The 20,381-nt window shown below is 35.7% G+C and overlaps 3 protein-coding genes across 3 annotated transcripts; all 3 read left to right on the top strand.

The window, feature by feature from the left end:
- Positions 1–4,051: 4,051 nt before the first annotated feature.
- On the top strand, positions 4,052–6,482 carry gh1 (growth hormone 1). The gene is made up of 5 exons (XM_084426025.1): positions 4,052–4,110; positions 4,410–4,549; positions 4,700–4,816; positions 5,492–5,653; positions 5,804–6,482. The coding sequence occupies exons 1-5, from the start codon at positions 4,101–4,103 to the stop codon at positions 6,005–6,007; spliced, it is 633 nt and encodes a 210-aa protein (XP_084282151.1). The 5' UTR covers positions 4,052–4,100; the 3' UTR covers positions 6,008–6,482.
- A 435-nt stretch (positions 6,483–6,917) lies between these two features.
- Positions 6,918–13,053, top strand: rdm1 (RAD52 motif containing 1). Its single transcript, XM_084384839.1, has 7 exons — positions 6,918–7,422; positions 9,911–10,090; positions 10,202–10,324; positions 10,445–10,607; positions 11,894–11,992; positions 12,081–12,160; positions 12,470–13,053. Exons 1-7 carry the CDS (start codon positions 7,318–7,320, stop codon positions 12,560–12,562), a joined length of 843 nt encoding a protein of 280 aa, XP_084240965.1. The 5' UTR covers positions 6,918–7,317; the 3' UTR covers positions 12,563–13,053.
- A 2,962-nt stretch (positions 13,054–16,015) lies between these two features.
- Positions 16,016–18,267, top strand: ifnphi3 (interferon phi 3; the record flags this gene model as incomplete). Its single annotated transcript, XM_084398030.1, has 5 exons — positions 16,016–16,141; positions 16,253–16,336; positions 16,433–16,579; positions 17,650–17,745; positions 17,847–18,267. The coding sequence occupies 5 exons, from the start codon at positions 16,016–16,018 to the stop codon at positions 17,952–17,954; spliced, it is 561 nt and encodes a 186-aa protein (XP_084254156.1). The 3' UTR covers positions 17,955–18,267.
- Between the last annotated feature and the right edge of the window lie 2,114 nt (positions 18,268–20,381).

Here is a 20,381-nt window from a genome sequence, read left to right on the forward strand (position 1 = left end):
GTCTTGTGGCTAGAAAGGAAATTACAAAGAAAATCTTGTAATTTTAGTAATCACATTATGAAATAAATGTTTTTCTTCAAAACATGTTGGTAAAAAAATATTGGCACCCTTTTATTAAATGCTTTTTGCAATCTCCTTTTGCCAAGATAACAGCTTTCTCCTATAATGCCTGATGAGTTTGGAGAACACCTGACAAGAGATCAGAGACCATTCCTCCGTAATGAATCGCTCCAGATCCTTCAGGTTCCCAGATCCATGTTGGCGCTTCTCTTCAGGTCACCCCAGTCATCAGGTCAGGGAACTGGGACAGTCATGGCAGAAGCTTCATTTTGTGCTCCGTAACACATTTTTGTGTTGATTTTGATGTGTGTTTTGGATCGTTGTCCTGATGGAAGATCCAACCACGGCCCATTATAAGATTTCTAGCAGAAGGCGTCAGGTTTAGATTTTTTTTATCTGTTGATATTTGATAGAATCCAGAATGCCATGTATCTGAACAAGAAGTCCAGGACCTCCAGCAGAAAAATATGCCCACATTAAAGATCCAGCAGTATATTTAACCGTGGGTATGGCGTACTAGTTATCCCTGTTTGCACCAAATCATTCTGGTGCTTCTTTTTTTTAAAGTTTCATCTGACCATAGAATCCGGTCCCTTTTGAAGATCCAGTCGTGTCTGACAACTGAATTTGCTGGAGTTTGTTTTTGGACGAGCGAGGAGGATTTTTCTTGAATCCCTCCTGAACAACATGTGGGGATGTAGGGGATGTTTGGTTTTTGTTTTATAGGCTTTCTGACCCCAAGTCTTAACTAATCTCTGCAATTCTCCATCTGTGATCCTTGGAGAGTCTTTGGCCACTCAAACTTTCATCCTCACCGTCCATTAAGACAATATAGACACTTGTCCTCTTCCTGGCAGATTTGTAACATCTGTAGTTGATTGGAACTTCTTAATTATTGCCCTGATGGTAAAAATGGGGATTTTCATTTCTTTAGCTATTTTCTTACAGCCACTTGCTATTTTGTGAAGCTCAACAATCTTTTGCTGCGCATCAGAACTATATTCTTTGGTTTTACTCATTGTGATGAATGATTAAGGGAATTTGGCCTATGTGTTTCCTCATATTTAAACTCCTGTGAAACAAGAAGTCATAGCTGGACAATTTCATGTTCCTAGTCCCCCTGGTGTGCTAAAAAAAAAAAAGGTAAATATTAATGGGAATATACTTCAGAGATATGTTACTCGTAAAAAAATTCTAGGGGTGCCAATAATTGTGGCCAACATGTTTTGGAGAAAAACATTTCTTTCATAATGTGATTTTTGAGTTGATATTTAAAGGGAGGATGCTGTTCCTAGGTGCGCCTGACAGGGCTTTCATCGGGGAGAATTGGTTTCCCACACTTGACTGACAGGTGCCATCAGACAGTCATCAGAATGCCCGGTGTGAACAGCTGAGGCATCATGGGGGATTTATCTCTGGCACCTGCTTTCATTCTGATTGTAACCACAGGGTGGAAGTAAGTTACAGTCTTCGAATGCTTGTGGTGCCAGTCAGTTCTGTTCTGTCTCTGTAGATGTTTCCCTGGCAAGCTGATCTGAGACCAGATACAATTGGTAAACCCCCCCCCCCCCCCCCCCCCCCCCCCCAAAAAAAGTACTCTCCTCATTGGTCAATGCAAAAGCCTCTAAGTGCCATCTGAAATTTTCTTCTAGAATGATCATTTTTATCAAGCTCGTATATTTAAGTTAAGTAATTTCACTTAAATGACAATTAATAGGTCATTTTCATTGCCATTTAAGTGAAATTACTGAACTTAAATATACAAGCTTGATAAAAATGATAATTCTAGAAGAAAATTTCAGATGGCACTTAGAGGCTTTTGCATCTGAACTCTTCATATATATATATATATATATATATACATACACACATATATACAGTATATATATATATATATATATATATATATATATATATATATATATATATATATATATATATATATATAGGCTAGCTCTATATTTGGCACACAAAATTAAGCCTATTTTAAAACATTTAAGATTGTGACATTACTCTTATGATAATTAAGAACATTTCCCTCCAAAATGTTAATTTGTTTACTGCAACAAAACATTAGTCTTATTTTTGGATCAAGACGATACAAAACAGCAATCCAAAGGATAACATGCTAAAGTAAAATACTTATTTCCAGCACGGTCCTTGGTGTTACACACAAGAAAACAATAAACAAGAAGCAGACAAACCAGATTAAAAAAAGACATAGAGTATGAGGAGGGGGATAAAAAAGACATCATATAAAAACAGAAACACTAAAAAACTCTCCAATTTATCAATAAATATTCACCTTGTTCCATAAAAGTTTCTTGACCTGTGTTTTAAACATCCCTCGTGATGATAGGAGTTTTGTAGCAGTAGGCAAACTATTCCATGCCAAAAGAAATAATTTGTTATTGCATTAGTAGCTCTACGAACTATGCAAGAGCGGACGCTGGCCCTAGTATTATTACTGTATGCTGCGTATGGACCATGGTTAAGTTAGAGCATAAATATTTGGGGGCATGACCATTAACAATGTTAAACATATGGTTCAGCTTAAGTTGTTCCACTCTTAGATGTACAGGTAGTAGACCAGCTCTTATAAACTCCTCCCTACCTATATGAGTACGGGAGGGTGCTTTTAATAGGTACCGAATAATCTCACTCTCATTACTGTAATAAAATTAATCATGTCTGTACATAAAATTATAATCAGCAAAAAAATTATTTTGCATGATTTAAACTTGTGTGCTTTATAAAATTGAAGTAATTGGCTACTTTTTATATTAAAGTAGGTAAAGTTGCGACAGTCTTTTCTTCCTTCTAGTGACGCATATCTAAGTGAAACGGCTTCTTGAACAAGACTTGATTTAGTCCATCGGGAATTAACGTGAGAAGAGAAGAGAAGAGAAGAGAAGAGAAGAGAAGAGAAGAGAAGAGAAGAGAAGAGAAGAGAAGAGAAGAGAAGAGAAGAGAAGAGAAGAGAAGAGAAGAGAAGAGAAGAGAAGAGAAGAGAAGTCACTTCGAATTTGTTTCGTTTTTTTTTATTTAAGAATGGTACATTTTAAGAATGGCGACTTTAAATGTGCCTATTTGTCATAAACATGTAGTTCACAATGAAAAAAACATACAAACAATGGTATTAAAACAGGATTCTTTATTATTATTATTATTATTATTATTATTTCCTTTGATTCAGGTTCAGATGTTTTTTGACAGATTTGTGAGATTGACCATTCGCTATATTTTCTACTTTCAATATTGGTCTAATCTATTATCTATGAATTATCCAACTTTAACTGTCCAGGACATACTATACTCTTTGGTCCTTATGCCACTAGTGACGGGCTAAAAATGCAGCAATGAGGGTCAGGTAACTGATTGTATTCTGTTTTTCCACCAAAAGGGATTAAACTATTAATGTCATATCCTGACATTTCGCAACCCCAGTACTGCTGAATATTACACACAGGACACCATCAAGTCTGAATAGGAAAATCCTCCCACATCCCCACAGTGACAACAAACACATATATGACCTGATTCACTCTCATAATTATTGACAATGTGTCCTTTCAGAAGGAGATGACACCATTTACAGGTTACGTGGCGATGCTAGACACATCTCCTTGTGTGTTGTACGTAAAACATTTTCGGAATATAAGGACCACTATATTTTCCATAATTTCACCAGATTTTTACATGGAAAGAAATATTGCTTATGTGTTTCTTTCATTTTTAATTCAAATGATACAAAGGATTTCATTCATATTCAGTAAATAAAATGATGACCTCTATGGTTTTTCTTAGTGCCAACAACATCATATCAGGGTCATGGAAATATCCACATAAATGACTAGAACCACAACACTAATGTATTTTGTCTAAATACATATTAAAGCAAGGAAACTATCATGTTTCTGATTAGGATGCATCAAAACATGCTCATGCCACATATAAATATCAGTACACCTGAGCCAGGAAAACAAACCTTCACAAGCCTTCAACTAAGACCGCAAGAGTTCGTCTATACCTGAGTAAAAATGGCTAGAGGTATGGATGTAATGCTTTCTTTAGCATGTCATTTGTGGATTTAATGTATTTTTTAATGTATTTTTGACTTATTTTTGATGTTTAGTTTAGTTTAGATGTTTATCTTCTTACCTGTAAAACCAATTTCATAGTTGTAAAAGTGTTTATTGGAGCATGGCAAATAAACCAAACAAATGTATTTGATCATTTGATTAATTCAAAATCTTGATTTCATAAGTTGCTTGGTTATTTTATCAGGAGCTTTAAAGCAACCATGTTGCAAATGGCAAACAATACCTCTTTCTTTTCTTCTCCTATAGCATTAGTGCTGTTGTCGGTGGTCCTGGTTAGTTTGTTGGTGAACCAGGGAAGAGCCTCAGAGAACCAGCGGCTCTTCAACAACGCAGTCATCCGTGTTCAACACCTGCACCAGCTGGCTGCAAAAATGATTAACGACTTTGTAAGATTTCCATTCAAATAAATTATGACAAAATTTCCATTTTTCGGTGAACTATCCATTTAATTAGTGTTTTTTGCATTTCTATCAGATGAGCATGTATGCATTTGTAACGTGTATTTTACTAAATACTGTTTTACTTTTATTATCAAGGAGGACAACCTGTTGCCTGAGGATCGCAGACAGCTGAGTAAAATCTTTCCTCTGTCTTTCTGCAACTCTGACTCCATTGAGACGCCCACTGGAAAAGATGAAACGCAGAAGAGCTCAGTAAGTACAGTGTAAAAAGATCAGTTGACTTAGGAAACCTAACCTAACATAAAAGAGTTATGTCAACTTTACTTGACATTGCCACATAACTTAATTTTTTCAATTACAAATGAAGTTTGTTTACCTTATATTTTAAGACAACAGGTTTTTCTCACTTTTTTAAGTAAAGTCAACTGATCACTTTGTGTAGACAATATCGTTAAAAATTAAATCTCAGCCTGTCATGTTTTATTCAAAAATATATATAACTGTTAAACAAATAATAGTATCAAACAATAATAAATATATAATATTAGAGTACATGCATGATGCAAGTGAAATATTTTTGTTGTTTTCACGCAATTAGATGACCAATTTTATTCTTAAATTGCTCAAAAATCTGAAAATGATATAAGAGATGAAAAGTTCCATCATCACAAAAAAAAGTTTATTATGACAACGGGTGTTTTGTTTTTACATAATCAAAATCATCAAAATAAGTTACTTATTTTTTTATAAGTTATGCAAGATTTAACTCATTTTTTTTTAAGTCAGTTTAATAATTTAAGTTACAATGACTTGAAAAATCCAAGTTGATTGTACTTAAAAATCTAAGGCAGTAACAAATATGGGCAGCATAAACATCAAAAATAGATAGTGGTCTAAAGCCTCCGGTATTCTTTTTTCTTTCTTCAGATTTTGAAGCTCCTTCGCATCTCTTTCCGCCTCATTGAGTCCTGGGAGTTCCCCAGCCAGACCCTGAGCGGAGCCGTCTCAAACAGCCTGACCATCGGGAACCCCAACCAGATCACCGAGAAGCTGGAAGACTTGAAAGTGGGCATCAGCGTGCTCATCAAGGTGAGAGAGATCAGATTTATTCTAGGCTACTTTTCGGGTTTTTTTAAACAATGTGGTCTAGTGGTCGTATCAGGAGGTGTGATGACATCTTCACATCTTGTGGGCTTATTTGGATAGCTATTCCATAATTTGCCATTTGTATCTGCACAGGGATGTCTGGATGGTCAACCAAACATGGATGATAATGACTCCCTACCGCTGCCTTTTGAGGATTTCTACTTGACCATGGGGGAGAGCAGCGTCAGAGAGAGCTTCCGTCTTCTGGCTTGCTTCAAGAAGGACATGCACAAGGTGGAAACTTACCTGAGGGTTGCAAATTGCAGGAGATCCCTGGATTCCAACTGCACCCTGTAGAGGGCGCCAATGTAGTGCTAGTCAAAGCCTGTGTGCTTTGCTGCAGATCTAAAACCAGTTTAAGTCCTCAAAACCTCCTAAAGTAGGCCTAATTAGTATCTGGTCTTATATATGCAGGAAATGTCAACCAGGCATGGCTAGGTCTGTTCTCTAGTTCCCTCCCATATCTAAACCCTACTATTGTATTTATTCTTCTCATTGGGGAGTGCTCATAAATCAAGGTTGAATCTTGCATCTGATTTAACATTTCACAGTGGTGCTAATCAATTTATTTTCAAATGTGCCCAAATCACTTTGACTTTAGTATATATTATGGCTCCAAAAAATGGCTAAAGATGCCTTTTGTCGACACTGTCATTTGGATGGTTGGGTTCACTCCCAAGTGTATGAATGTAAACTTTTGTCTGTCTGTCAGATTGATTATGCCCGTACTGTTAGATCAGGCTGTTCTCTTGAAGCTGTGTGTCTTTATCCATTAAAGTGTTTAACTGCATCCAATCTGTCTTCTGTATCACCTGTGTGGTTTCATTTTTCTGCCCGTCTCAAAATTACTCGTAGCCTACCTTAAATGCTCGGATATTCATCTAAGTCTGTGTTGTGCCCTGGTAAGGCGTCCACAATGTTAAAATTGGACCGATAAAAAATAGCCACAACATTTCTACAGTATGTTGTTAAACCAGGACCATCTTTTTGTTCTAAGATGCACTGCTGCATGTCTCTATAAAAAGGTGATGAGACAAGATAAGCCTACATTTTTAAATGTTTCTAAATTATAATAATAATAATTCATTACATTTATATAGCGCTTTTCTCAGCACTCAAAGCGCTTTACATAGAAGGGGGGGATCTCCTCAACCACCACCAATGTGCAGCATCCACTTGGATGATGCGACGGCAGCCATATTGCGCCAGAACGCCCACCACACACCAGCTTACTGGTGGAGAGGAGACAGTGATGAAGCCAATCAGTATCAGTATATCAGTATTATGTTGGTTATTATTTAAACGCTTCTAGAACGTTCGTAGCAGAGCCATATAGATGGCTCTCTGGTACTATCACAAGTCTGGCTGGCTGCGCGGAAAGATCTCATTTGTTAAATCCTTCCACTGATCCAATCACGGCGCAATGCGTAATATGACGTCTAGAAGAGCGCGAAAAGCAATTCTGTTTACGGAAGTAGTAGAGGGGAGCCGTCAGCCGTGGTGTCAACTGAATACTCTACTTTTTCTAGCGTTTTAAATAAATGCAGATGTTTTATGAGGCAACAACACCGTTTTCGAGTGGTAGCTTTATTTAAACGTATATCTCAATGGATATTGAGGTCGATATAATTGAGTTCAAAGTCCCTCTAGAAAACAACAAAACTATTTTTATTTGGGACATTCAGCCAAACTTTTCAGAGGCCTACATTTATGTAAGTTAAACCATATTATATTATTACATTTCTTCTTCTTCTTCTTCTTCTTCTTCTTCTTCTTCTTCTTCTTCTTCTTCTTCTTCTTCTTCTTCTTCTTCTTCTTCTTCTTATTATTATTATTATTATTATTATTATTATTATTATTGTCTTGATTTACTGTTCACCTGGGGCCTGTTTCAGAAAGGAGGTTAAGTGAAAACTCTGAGTATGTTAACCCTGAAATGAGGGAAACTCTGGGTTTTCTGTTTCAGAATGGTCATGTCAAACCTGAGAAAGCAGAGTAAGTCAAGCCCGTTTCTGAAAGAGAGGTAACTTATACTCAGAGTCAGTTACCATGGTAACTTACGCTGTGAACCTAACCTGGTCGGGAGTAGGTTTTCTTCGGTAAACCCAGAGTTTCTTTCGGTCTCCTTCCCTTTTTTAAAGAGGAAGCGGTGTTTAAACACCTCATTCTTTCTTTAAGTAAATGTATTCATTGCTGTTTTTACTGCTGGTTTTTTTTTTCAGTTTTTTTTTATAAGATGAAGTCTATATAACTCCTTAACTGGCAACTGAAGATACAGTAGATTAGAGTTACATAATGTAGTTCTAAACAAATTCTACAGAATTAAACTGTGGCATTTACTGGAAATCACTGAACTGTGTTCATCTGTGCAACAGAAGTTGATGGACCGTCCTCCTGCTGTTCTTCCACACTCTGGGGGCGCGGGGAGAGATAAGAATAACGTTACCCGTTTATACTTAGATTTAAACTTAGATTCTATAGGCTACTCCACATAAAAATGTGACAAAATCTGAATGTGTAGATTGTTTGATGTGTAGAGACATAATATTAACATTACCTCTGTAGGCCTCTCTGTGGCAGCAGAAACTCTTTATCCCCATCGTCCTGTGAAGATGAGTATTTGGTCGAGTACACTTTATAACACTATTTGTCATAATTTCTGGTGTATTGAGTAGGCTACTTACAACTACCTGGGATTCTGTTGGGACAGGAGGCTCCAAAAGACAGATATTACCATCATAATCTGTTGGGACCAACAAAAAACCCAAACCAAAGTAAAATAAATGGAAATATCAAAAATAGCCTATATAAAAAACAACACATATGTAAACCTCTTACATTTTATGAAGGCCCTTGGATCTTCGGGAGTGACTGGCTCTGATGAAGTCCCTCCAGGAATCCCCTCAGCCACAAATGCTGCTGCACTGCTAGACACTGGATGCTATTTAGTCATTTAATATGTCAAATGTTTGTAAAGTCAGGTAGCCTACACCCATGATATGCTCAAGCCTTACCTGATTGAATTATGTTTTTATATTTAATTTTCAGCTGCTGCCATGTTCTTTTAACGCCTGCAGGATTGCACCTACATGAAAATTAAAATTAGCTTGAATAACATACTGTTCGTTCAGTTTCACCTCTGATATTATAACAGTTGGGTAAGTAACTCTAAAATAGTTATTAATTACTAACTACAAATTACATCTTCAACTGTGTAATTAGATTAATGTAATAATGACTATCTTTAGAAAGTATTGGTCTGCTTATTACTAATTACTAAATCCCATATCAACCTCAACCACTTGAACAATACAAGGAGAGACAAGAAACTGCACTTTTAATGCTTTCAAATAAACAATATACAATTGCATGAATTATTCTTGAATTGACCAAAGTGTGTCGAGGGAGGGAGAAGGTTACATTAAAAATATACCTTTTAAAAATGTATGTTAAATATACAGAATTGTTCTATAGTCTAATGCAATTACATCAGATTTTACTTTAAATTACAGAAGAATTAAGAGTAATCCCTTTAATTAAATTACAGTATTTTAGATTACTTGGTAATTAATTACACCCATCACTGTATAACAGTAATTAAAATGTACACTTTCGCATTGACTCGAGCAACTATTTTCTCCCTAGCTAACTCTCTGTCCTTCGCTGCTGCAGCCGATATTTAAAAAATAATAATATGTGTTCGTACTCTCCATATGCTTGCAGAAGCTCATTCAGTTCTGCTGAGAAATATGCAGACCTCTTTTTGTCTGGCGCTGTTGCCATGGTGACTCATAATATCTGCGCTCCATTGATAATGGCTTTTTATAGTTGTGGTGTCAACGCGCTTAACTCAGAGTTGATTGAACTAACTCATTTCAGCTGTTCTGTAACCGAAAACTCAAGAGTTTCCCATCTCAGGGTCAACTCAGAGTTCAAGTTTTAACTCAGAGTTGGTTGAACCTCCTTTCTGAAACAGACCCCTGCTCTTTAAGTCAGGTTATGTTTAATTTTTGCCCAAAGATGTAACGTTACATAAGCATAATGTTTGCGTAACAAGACCTGGATTGCTCAACTTTGGACTTTTAGTTAAAAAATCTTTGGGATTTTCAGTGCAAAATCACCAGTAATAGCGTGAATGTACCTAACTTTAATCTTGATGACTGTTTATTAAACTTCTCACTGTATCACCTGACTTCTTAGGAGTCCCTGTGGAGCGTGTATTCAGCATTTGGAGCTCTTTACCTTTTGAAGGTGTGTCCTAATGCCACGGTGGCAGAACCTGGGTTCTACACGATGGTGAAGTTCTATTCATCAGCACAGGCATCCAAAGCTCAGCGGGCCACTGATAAACAGTGTCTTTTCCAAAGCTCTCCTTTAAAGGTAGCCTAATCTATTACAACGACAGATAAAGCTGTAATGCGATTTTACAGAGGGTTTGAGTGTTTGATTTTATTTTGCTTATATTATTCTCTCCTTCAACCAACCCCTCAGGTCCGATTGAGCACAAAGCAGAACCTGTCCTTCTATAGCACTAAACCTCTCAGCCTTTCCAAATGTCACAGCCTGGCTAACCACTATCTGGGCTTCAGCGGCTGGTCTACCCGCATTATCACTGTAAGCATCAATATGGATGATATACACTGAATATACTCTTCATCCCCCCCCCCCACCAAGGTTAAGTGTGCATCTGTTCATAGCGGCTTAACAAACATTTTTTGTGTGTTTCATCAACAGTTGAAGGACATCTCAAAGTGTGTGGATGCCGGGTATCCAGAAGAAACAGATGACCAGAGTGTGCTTTTGAAATATGGCTGCATAGCAGAGTTGACCTTCCCACAGCATGGCGTGAGCTGCCAGGGGGTCGGCGTGGCTGAGGAGATCATTGACAACGATCGAGGTGATCGAAAACTCCGATTTTTAAGAAAACTTGAGTACACTTCAATTTACTTATATAAATATATCTTAAAATAATAATACATAATTATAATCAGTATTGGGGAAAGTTAGTTTTAAAAGTAATTAATTGTGTAACTTAGTTACTTTATATGGAAAGTAATGCACTATGTTACTTTGCCATTACTTTTTTTCACCTGGGCTGGGCATGTTTTTTAATAACAAACAAACAAAAGTTATATTTTGGCAAATGTAAAGGCCCTTTCACACAAAAAGTGAAATGATTAAGCCTCATTTTGAAGGAAATGCAAATTCACGCCTGTACAGTAGAGGGCGCAGGTCAAACGTTCCTTTCAGCTGTGCTGCCATTCTGGATCGCTGTAGAATAGGACACAGGAGAAGAAAGTTCAACGCTCTTACTTCAGCAATAAAAACTAAAAAATGAAACTCAAATGTGATGTTTAACTTAAGTAATTTTTGCTTATTCGTATGGTTGATTTGGACCGTCAAAGGTCTGCAGCAAAGACATTGGTTAATAAAGTGAGATTAAATCCATAAAGTATATTAGTGTTATTTAACATATTTGATTATTGCAAGTAATGTTCTGAGTTTGCATTTCACTGTTTTTAATTATTTTAAGGAACACTAAATCTATTTGTTGCAAGTGAGATGATTAAATGCATGCTCACATTTAGTCTAGAACTACAATAACCGTCATGTTTACACAGCGCACAATACACCTCTGAACTTACTGCCGATTTCTCTCAACATGGGGACAGAAGAGGTCAGTCTATAAATGGGATAACAAAGTAACTTGTGTAACTCAGATATTTTGTTGTACATTTAGTAACGTGAAAAAAGTTAATCTGATTACGTAACTCTCATTACTTGTAATGCATCTCCCCCAACACTTTTTATAATAATAATAATAATAAATGTCATAATAATCATATTGAAATGAAAGTCATTATTTTAAATTAATTACATTTATAATTCAAATAATATTTCAATTATTTATCTTCTTTGTTTGTGAATTTATTTACTTTTTTGTTAATTTTTTTTACCTTGTTCTTGTCATGTAATAATAGCCCTACATGAAGATATGGCCAAATATATGCAATATAGTTTCAAGTGTGTGTGTGTGTGTGTGTGTGTGTGTGTGTGTGTGTGTGTGTGTGTGTGTGTGTGTGTGTGTGTGTGTGTGTGTGTGTGTGTGTGCGAGCATGTGCGCCTGTGTGTGTGTGCAATATATCGTTTTTGTTTTTCATGTGAAACATGTTATGAGTTTAGACCCGGAGGAAAAGTTGAGAAAAAGAGGGACACTAATGAAACGAGCCAAAGACAAAGCTGTGGCGGTTGCCTTTGAAAAAGTGCTTCTCATGATCTTGGGTAAGTATCACACAACATATACAGGCCATTATACAATGTACATTACAGTCTGTGGTAACGTCCATTTCATGTAATTAATGTCTCATAGGAAATGGAAAAGTGGCAATTGAAATCAAGTATGATCCAGATGAGATCCTTCCAGAGGAGAACTCAGAAGGAGTCATAAAAGTAAGTGTTCCTTCAAGATCTTTGAACACTTCAGTCAATAACTTATCGAATTTATTCCATTTACAGAAAGCTAAATTCTAAATTTCAGTCATCATTTGCCTTTTTATTAGAAAAGCTTGTATTGAAATATATTGTCCCGTGCAAACCAGATTACTGTAATTCAAGTCTACTGAAATCAGTTCATAAGTTTTGCTGTGAGGAACATTTCCCATAAGGAACTAGCCAGTCACTTTCAGTTCCTGTCCTGTTGGTCAGTGGTTTAGCAACAGCTGATCAGAGCGCTAACTATTAAATAACTTAATTTGCCAGGTAAATGACATCTCCTGGAATGAGTTTGAAGGTGCTGACAGTAATACCGAGGAGGATTTCCCATGGGACCTCACTGGGGACCTCCCTCAATGACCACCCTTCAACTTTCTCAACCCACACAGTTGCCAATATTTTCCAGAGAAGTGACCATCAAAAATGATATGTTTTCTCTTTAATGTATGGTATTGACCATAATGTCAAGCGTGTGCCGCGTTACGGTCATAATCTGTGGTACACCTCTTGATTTCAGTGCAACTGACCCCAGATTCCTCTTCTCTATTTCCAAAGCAATTCTCTGTTTTTTTTAAGTGGCTGATACAGTGGCCACACAGTTTGAGGTTTGAAGGTCAGGTCAGATGTCAAGCAAAGAAAGTTGTGTAATTTCATAAGGAACTGAGGGAAGCCGGAATGCATCACTTTATAACTTCATAAACCTGTTGTTAAAATAACTTTAAAAATGGTTATTTGTGCTACCTTATAATACATTAAGAGGCTGTTGTATGTTGTCATTAAAAAGGGTTTTTGTGTGTTGTGATGTGTTATGATTTTTCTGCTGTGTTAAATAAAACTAAATTGTATTTTAATCCTTCATTGCATTTGATTATTGTTCAGTTGGCTGTCTTTTCTTTGTAGAATAGATGTTTAATCATGTGTTTTGGGTCTTAGAAATGGAATTATCTGGATTGAAGAATAAGAACCAAGGCTACTCTGTTTATCTGTAATTTCTTGTGTCTATTTGTCACAGTGATTAGAGCTGATGTGCTTGCTTCTTAACCTATTTGACACTAGGTGGCAGTGTCTGCTTCTATTCAACCGAATTGTACAAGGAGTTCTTTCAGCAAGCAATTGGCAACAGTGGAAGAAAAAAGACCCTTAGATTGTAGCACATATTTAATCTGTATAAAAACATATTTATGATAATATTGACTAATTAGTTTGATCAAAAATGTAATAAAAAAAAGGAATGCACACGCATTCTTCCTCTTCATTCTGCATTGTAGATGATTCAATCTGCATGCACTGAAAATATATACAAAAATCGCTTATTCCAGTCCAGTGACAATATCAAATAGAATTGTTTTTGAAGAGATAAAGATTTTTCTTTTGTTGTCATGATTTCTGTTCATACTTGTGTTTTGTGTATACCTATACGTTGAGGCTTAAACATGCATGTATGTATTTGTCTTCTTTTTCATGTCATTTCTGCATTATGTAAGGAGAGATTATTACACTGTAAAGAAAAAAAAGTACAACTTCATTATTTAAGTAGGCTACACAAGATTTAAAGATTTTTAAAAAAGAGATGAAATTACTTATACAGCCAATTTGATTAAAAACGTAAGTACAATTGCTGCCTTCAACGCCCCGTGAATCGAAAGTTGCGTTCGATGTGCGCTAACAAAGTAAATAGTGTCAATTTTGATTTCATGACGACTTAAACATTTTAAGTTGATTTAGGGAATTTTTTTTTTTTTTTTACATTTGAAAAGAAATGCCTGAAAATTACTTCATATTCTTATTTCTATTTACTTTCTAACACTTTGAGAATGTTTGCTATTAAGGAAAGATGTTATCAAATCGAAAGCATTACAAATTAAGATAAAATTTAGCTTTCGCGTTTGATTAAAGCAGTACATTTCCACATTTGGGCAAATTAAGAAACTTGATATCAGAAGTTCTTTTGATTTGTTGAGGTGCGTGCAGGGAATGACATTAATAACGTCTTGTTTGGACTAATAAGTCATAAACTCGTGTTGATGAGTAGGCCTATGCTTGTGAGAGGTTAGGCTATTCTGTAATCAGAGATCGGGTTGGTTCTGCCAAAGCCCTGAGGCGCTTGGCAGAACCATCAGCACATGCAGTTCTTGATTCCTCTTCCCCGCCTCAAACAACCCCAGTTAGGGAGAGAAGAATGTGATTTTTCGTGCTCAACGCTTGGTTCACATTATACTCTTTCACTTCCCTGTCTTCATTTTCACTTTCCAATAATGCCAGCGGGGGGTCTCTCCATTTACCCACGAAATTGAAATATACCAGTCATTCATTGTATTTCACTAGAAACAAACCAGAGTAACGACTAATCTTTTCTTCTTCTTCTTGCAAGTAAAACCACAACCACAAATACCCCAAAGAGATCACACACATGCCATCTTGGGCAAATCCCAGTCTGCTAGTGTTGCATAAATCTTTTGTTCGGCTCTCAAAATGAATTTAAATAATTGCCATTTATTTTATAAATGTAGCCTAACTAAATAAAAGGCACAAATGAATTGTTATAATATTATCTAAAAAAGAATATTCAATTCAAAATAGCCTATTTATTATTCTTAATAATTTTCACAATAAATATTGGTCTAAAAAGAAGCATAAAATCAACATCAGTCAACAGATTTATTGTAAAAAAAAAAAAAAAAAAAAATGGAAATGAATAATCTGAGAGCATTTGTAACTGTGGTCTAATACCACAGGCCGATAGCCTACCAAATCCAGAGGCAAGAACGACCAGAAATCTACCAAAGCATCTGTGATTGCACATTTGGAAATGACCGTACAGCATGTCACAAATATACAGTGCAGTGTTATAACCATATTCTGATGTGGTTAACCTCCTAATTTCAATGTAACTTACTTAACATTTCCCTTTTCACTCTTTGTTTTTTTTACACCTGTGCTGCTATGCTACCATAGTCTTTTTAAGGGATTCGAGTGTTAAACACTTGACGCAAGGGAAATCAGTTTTAATTGCAATAAAAATTTAACTCTCAACACATTAAGAGACTGTAAAATATAAGCCTAAAATCTGCCAACACAATCTCACAACAATTATTTAGGCTATTACGATTCGGTGTTTTGTATTTAGATTGATCATCTTGGATGCGTTAGAAAATGTTTCAGCAGAATGTTTTTGTCGATCATCTTATCTGTGACTAAGCCTTATTCAGATGTACCGTAGGCCTAAATTATAGCTTAATTGTCAGCTATTAGTTCTCGTGAACAACAAACATGTGTGAACATGCCACAATGCGTCTTTTAATTCAGAAGATATCACTCATCTGCCACAATTACAAATACATTGGAATGTATTTGTTTATTTTGTTTGGGTTTCGTACCTTGGGCACTTAGATACCATTTAAATCAATTTAAGATGAATTAAAGAGCAATAGTTTTGTGACTCCAATATGAGATTAACACATGGTCTTGTGGCTTCATAACGTTCATAAAGGACGTTACACTGGAAGGAATGAAAACGGACGCAAGCCAACATAATTAGAACAAACCGCGGAGATTATTAAGACGTCTCGAAAACAGAAAGTCATGGTCCCCCAACCGTTTTCGATCCAAAATGCAGTATATAAACTGCAGACCTGCTGTGAGTAGGCTATATCACATAACAACAAACACAAGTTGTAAAGGATACACAACAATTCAACAAGGTAAGCAGTCAAATTAGAGGCTTATAATTAATCTAATTATTTATTGCTTGAAATTGCTGAATCCTATTGCTTTAAACTCATGCTCTCCGATCCTCTATAGGCATCTGTCAGAATGGACCTTCGTTATGTGGCCTGGCTGTGCACCTTTTTCTGCTTTGCGCAGGTTTGGTCATTACCAACAAACTGCATCCTTCGGAAGGACTTAATGGAGAAAACCTGTACATTTATAGAGACTGCGGTAAGAATCGTTGCAGAGAATTTTCAGAGGCACAAGGTTCATTGAAGGCAAAAATAAATAAATGATATATATATATAGGATATTCTTTAACTAAAAACAATTTTGTTTTAGGGTGGCCTTTTCCCTTCGCAATGCCTGGGCCACGTTCCCATATCTTTCCCGCAAAATGTGTTCGAGTCCAGCACCAAGAATCAGGTAAAAACTTTGAATAACCGTTTTAATTTGCACTAGGCTACTTTAGGTTGTTTTTATGGACATGAGGTCACTTTTCAACTCTTAATGTTTCTGAAGGTTTCTGGTGTTGAAAAGGCTGTTTACCAGACACTCCAGAATATTGACGCACTGTTTGAGGACTACAATGTTCCAGACCAGTGGGATGCAGAAAAAATGACTGAGTTTCGAGGCATCGTATACCGGCAGATTGAAGAAAGCAAATGCGTAAGAAAACAGCAAACTTAATTTTTGTTAATGTCTTCAACTTCAGAGATCTTGTCTTTGTTCAAACGATATGTAAATAAATTATAATTAGCCTATAATTACATTAAATAATAAAACTAATTCGCGGACCTCGTCTAGGCTATAGGCTATGTTGCATGTTGTTTCAAAGCTGCCGCTACGAAAAATAGTTCTTTGCAACGTAGAAAATAATCGCCCAACACAAACACGGCAACATATTAGGCTATACAGGATTTTTTTTTTTTTTTTGCTGCAATTCATTTCTTTCACTAGCCCAATCCAGTTCGAGTCTTTTGGCGGTTTGCATAGTTCTTCCGTGTGATCTTTTCGTTTGCATTAATTGTAGGCTATATTGATCTTGAACTTGAACCTGAACTTGTAGTATCAAAAGCTTTCAAGATAAAATGAACAGGCCTAATGAAGTGCTCCGAACAACTTAAATTGTGTTTTGAGACGCATGAAGCCCCAAGAGACGCTGGAAGTAGAACCGGTTAGTTGTTGCCCTGGATTTTATGCATTATGCAAAACAATAGGCTATTTGACCGCTGACTGCCTCAACTGACGAATCAGAATCAAGTAATATAGAGCGCTGTGTAGCCTGATATGTATGTTACAGAGATGTAACAGAGATATGTGGATTTACTTTTAAATTGTAAATGCAATTAACACCAATGAGGTATTATGGCCGCCTTGGGGCAATATTTTATCTTATTTTATTTTCCACTGCAAAATGAAAACTATAGCCTAATTTTTACTCCACAAATCTAAAAACATTAATGTGTCCACAAATCTCTCGTTAACAAATAAATGCAACATAATACAATAGATCACTATTATCTAGACAAACAAAATTAGTAAAATTAGATTGGTTCACCTCGATTTAGTTTCAACTGACTAAATTAATGTTGATATTCAGATGAAATGACCAAACTATTTTGTGTCATTTATGGTCAAGAGAAAAAAATCTTACCCATATATAGCCAACGTATATGACATTTAATTCATTTGCATTCAGTATTTCATGTTTTCTGGGTCTTGGCAAATGTATACAGATCATGAGCAAGTCTGAAGCGGCCCAGGATTTTCCCAGCAGAGACGCCTCACTCAAGGTTTACTTCGAGGCTATAGCCTCAACTCTGAAAGAAAAGGTACGCTTGTGTCCCAAACCTAGCTGTAGTCATATACTCTTGTGTTATATAAAGGTAATCATATAAATTTTTTTATGTTGAATGCATTTTTTTCTGCGCAGGATTTCAGTTACTGCGCGTGGGAAATCGCGAGAAGTGAGATTATCCGCACCCTGAACTTCATATTGAAGAACAACTCTGACATCATGTATGGGTCTCCACAACTCTAGATGCTTACTCGCATGCTGGCTTAGGCTATTTATTTATTTATTTATTTATTTATTTATTTATTTATTTATTTATTTATTTATTTATTTATTTATTCGTTCGTTCATTTATTTATTTATTTATTTATTTATTGTCTCCTTTGTGGCTTTATGCCTTTCTATGCCTGATCACTGTAAGGGAAATAACTATCAGTTTCACTTTTGATTTTGATTTGTTACGTCACCATTTCCATTCAGCACTGGACAGTTCACAGCTTGAACACTCCAGTAGACTATTCATTCATTTACAATGTATTTTTGTATGTTTTTTTGTCATTTCTGAATAAAAGATACATTTTGAATACACTGACCTCTCAGAATATTGTGTTATTAAAGTATCATTTGTGAAATTATTACCTTAAATATCTGAATGAAAGAGGTCAATGCAACACAATCTCATGAAAGTGCGTATCTATAGCACGAATGATATTTATCGTGCATTTATACGCCAAAAAGAGTTTTCGCGTTCAAATGATACGCACTGTAAACCCCTTGGGTAGGATTAGGGGTGAGGAGTGCGTGCATATTACACGCCATACAGTGCGTATCATATGCACGCGAAAACTGCGTATCATATGTACGCAAAAACTCATTTTGGCGTATAAATGATACGAGAAATGTCATTCGTGCTATAGATACGCACTTTCATGAGATCGGGCGCAGATCAATAAAAAAAGAAGGTGGATGAATAAATGAATAAGATACACGTGGTGGTGTATGTGGAATATTGAGGTTGATATTTAAACTACATCTCCCCCCTCTCTCTCTCTCTCTCTCTCTCTCATATATATATATATATATATATATATATATATATATATATATATATATATATATATATATATATATATATATCAAGATTCAAATAGCTTTATTGGCATGGTAAAATAAATCTTTACATTACCAAAGCATTAATAACACTATTATTAATAATAATAAAAAAATAAAAAATGAATAATGAATAAAAAAATAAATAAAAAAATACATTAATGTCTCTCTCTCTCTCTCTCTCTCTCTCTCTCTCTCTCTCTCTTAGTGTGTGTGTGTGTGACCTTAGACATTGATGATGTGACCTTAGACATTTGTGCATCTATGCAGCTGTTTGTTCCAGCAGAAGTTATTTCTAGTTCTAGCAGATCATGCTATATGAGATCCGAATAGACCTATTCTAGCGATCACACTTTAACCACATCCTGTTTGTACATTGTTGCAAAATAACATCCTGTTTTTGTCTATTTCTATGTCTAGAGCAAATGCAAATGTGTTGTACTTATATGAGTTACAGCATATAGACTCTTCTTTCATACTGAAGCTTATTTTTTGCTCTTTTGCCCTTTACACTTACATTTTTTATTTCTGATGAACCTAAGACTGCGTCTCAGTTCTCTAAATCACAAAAGTATTTTACCAGTTGCTATTGTTTAACTGTTGCTTGGCTTTGAGTAAACTTGGACAGGTGTGTAAGAAAGGGAAGAGCTAAAGAATACATGTTCACAGACATTGACTGTAAACCATTTAAACACTGTTCTTTTTAGACAGACAAAGTGTGGTTAAATGGGAATGTAGGCCTACATGTCAAGTTTACAAGGTTGTAACAGGAGAGCTTCTCTGTTTTGTTTAAATGGCGTGAAATGAATAATGAGGGAAACCATAGCTATTTGCCACACGTTTAATGAACAAAAATATCAAATTGTTTTGGGCCAAAATATATTGTAATTAACAAATTGCAAAATCATTACATTAGGCCTAACAATAAAAAATGCGTTAAAATGCCTTAACTTGGCATTTATGAAAATACAATTGTTCCAAGAATACATCAACTCACCCGGGGCCTCATTTATAAAATATTGCATAGAAACCCATTTCATTTTACGATTATTTCAAAAATGTGATTCAGAGAACGAACGTACGCACACACACACAAAAACGTGCGTATAGGGTAGAGTGGGGGAAAACGCCCCCCTGGGGTAAAACGCCCCCCACCTGTTTTTCCCAAAATGATCACTAAAAGTAGTCGAGATACATTTTTACTGTTGCTATGCACTACGTTGATAACGGGGATATACAAATCTCTATGGAGAAGCTGACACCAGCGACATATTTTAAGAGAAGAGGATTACATGGTAAATGCTATAATTTTCAGATATTAGTAAACAAGTGTTTAATACAATATTGTTCTGCAGGATATCGCAGTGATGTATGATAGATGAATAGTGAAGTCTGTAGTTTGAGATCATATGGTATTTATAAGGAATATAATTATATTTAAAAAATTAAACATTTTTTAAAAAAGTCATAGCTTGTGGGGTAAAACGCCCCCCTGGGGGCATAGTTTCTCTCTATCATAATTACTATAATAAAATATTTATGTCTATCAAATCCTTTGTTTTA

The sequence above is a fragment of the Rutilus rutilus genome (assembly GCF_951802725.1).
Source record: "Rutilus rutilus genome assembly, chromosome: 1".
Classification (NCBI taxonomy): Eukaryota; Metazoa; Chordata; class Actinopteri; order Cypriniformes; family Leuciscidae; genus Rutilus; species Rutilus rutilus.

Coding starts and splice junctions, on each gene's coding strand:
- gh1 (XM_084426025.1), top strand. Junction 4,817..5,491: donor ATGAAACGCAGAAGAGCTCA/GTAAGTACAGTG, acceptor TTCTTTCTTCAG/ATTTTGAAGCTCCTTCGCAT. Junction 5,654..5,803: donor GCATCAGCGTGCTCATCAAG/GTGAGAGAGATC, acceptor GTATCTGCACAG/GGATGTCTGGATGGTCAACC.
- rdm1 (XM_084384839.1), top strand. CDS start 7,318: ATGGATATTGAGGTCGATATAATTGAGTTCAAAGTCCCTCTAGAAAAC. Junction 7,423..9,910: donor TTTCAGAGGCCTACATTTAT/GTAAGTTAAACC, acceptor CTGACTTCTTAG/GAGTCCCTGTGGAGCGTGTA. Junction 12,161..12,469: donor ACTCAGAAGGAGTCATAAAA/GTAAGTGTTCCT, acceptor TTAATTTGCCAG/GTAAATGACATCTCCTGGAA.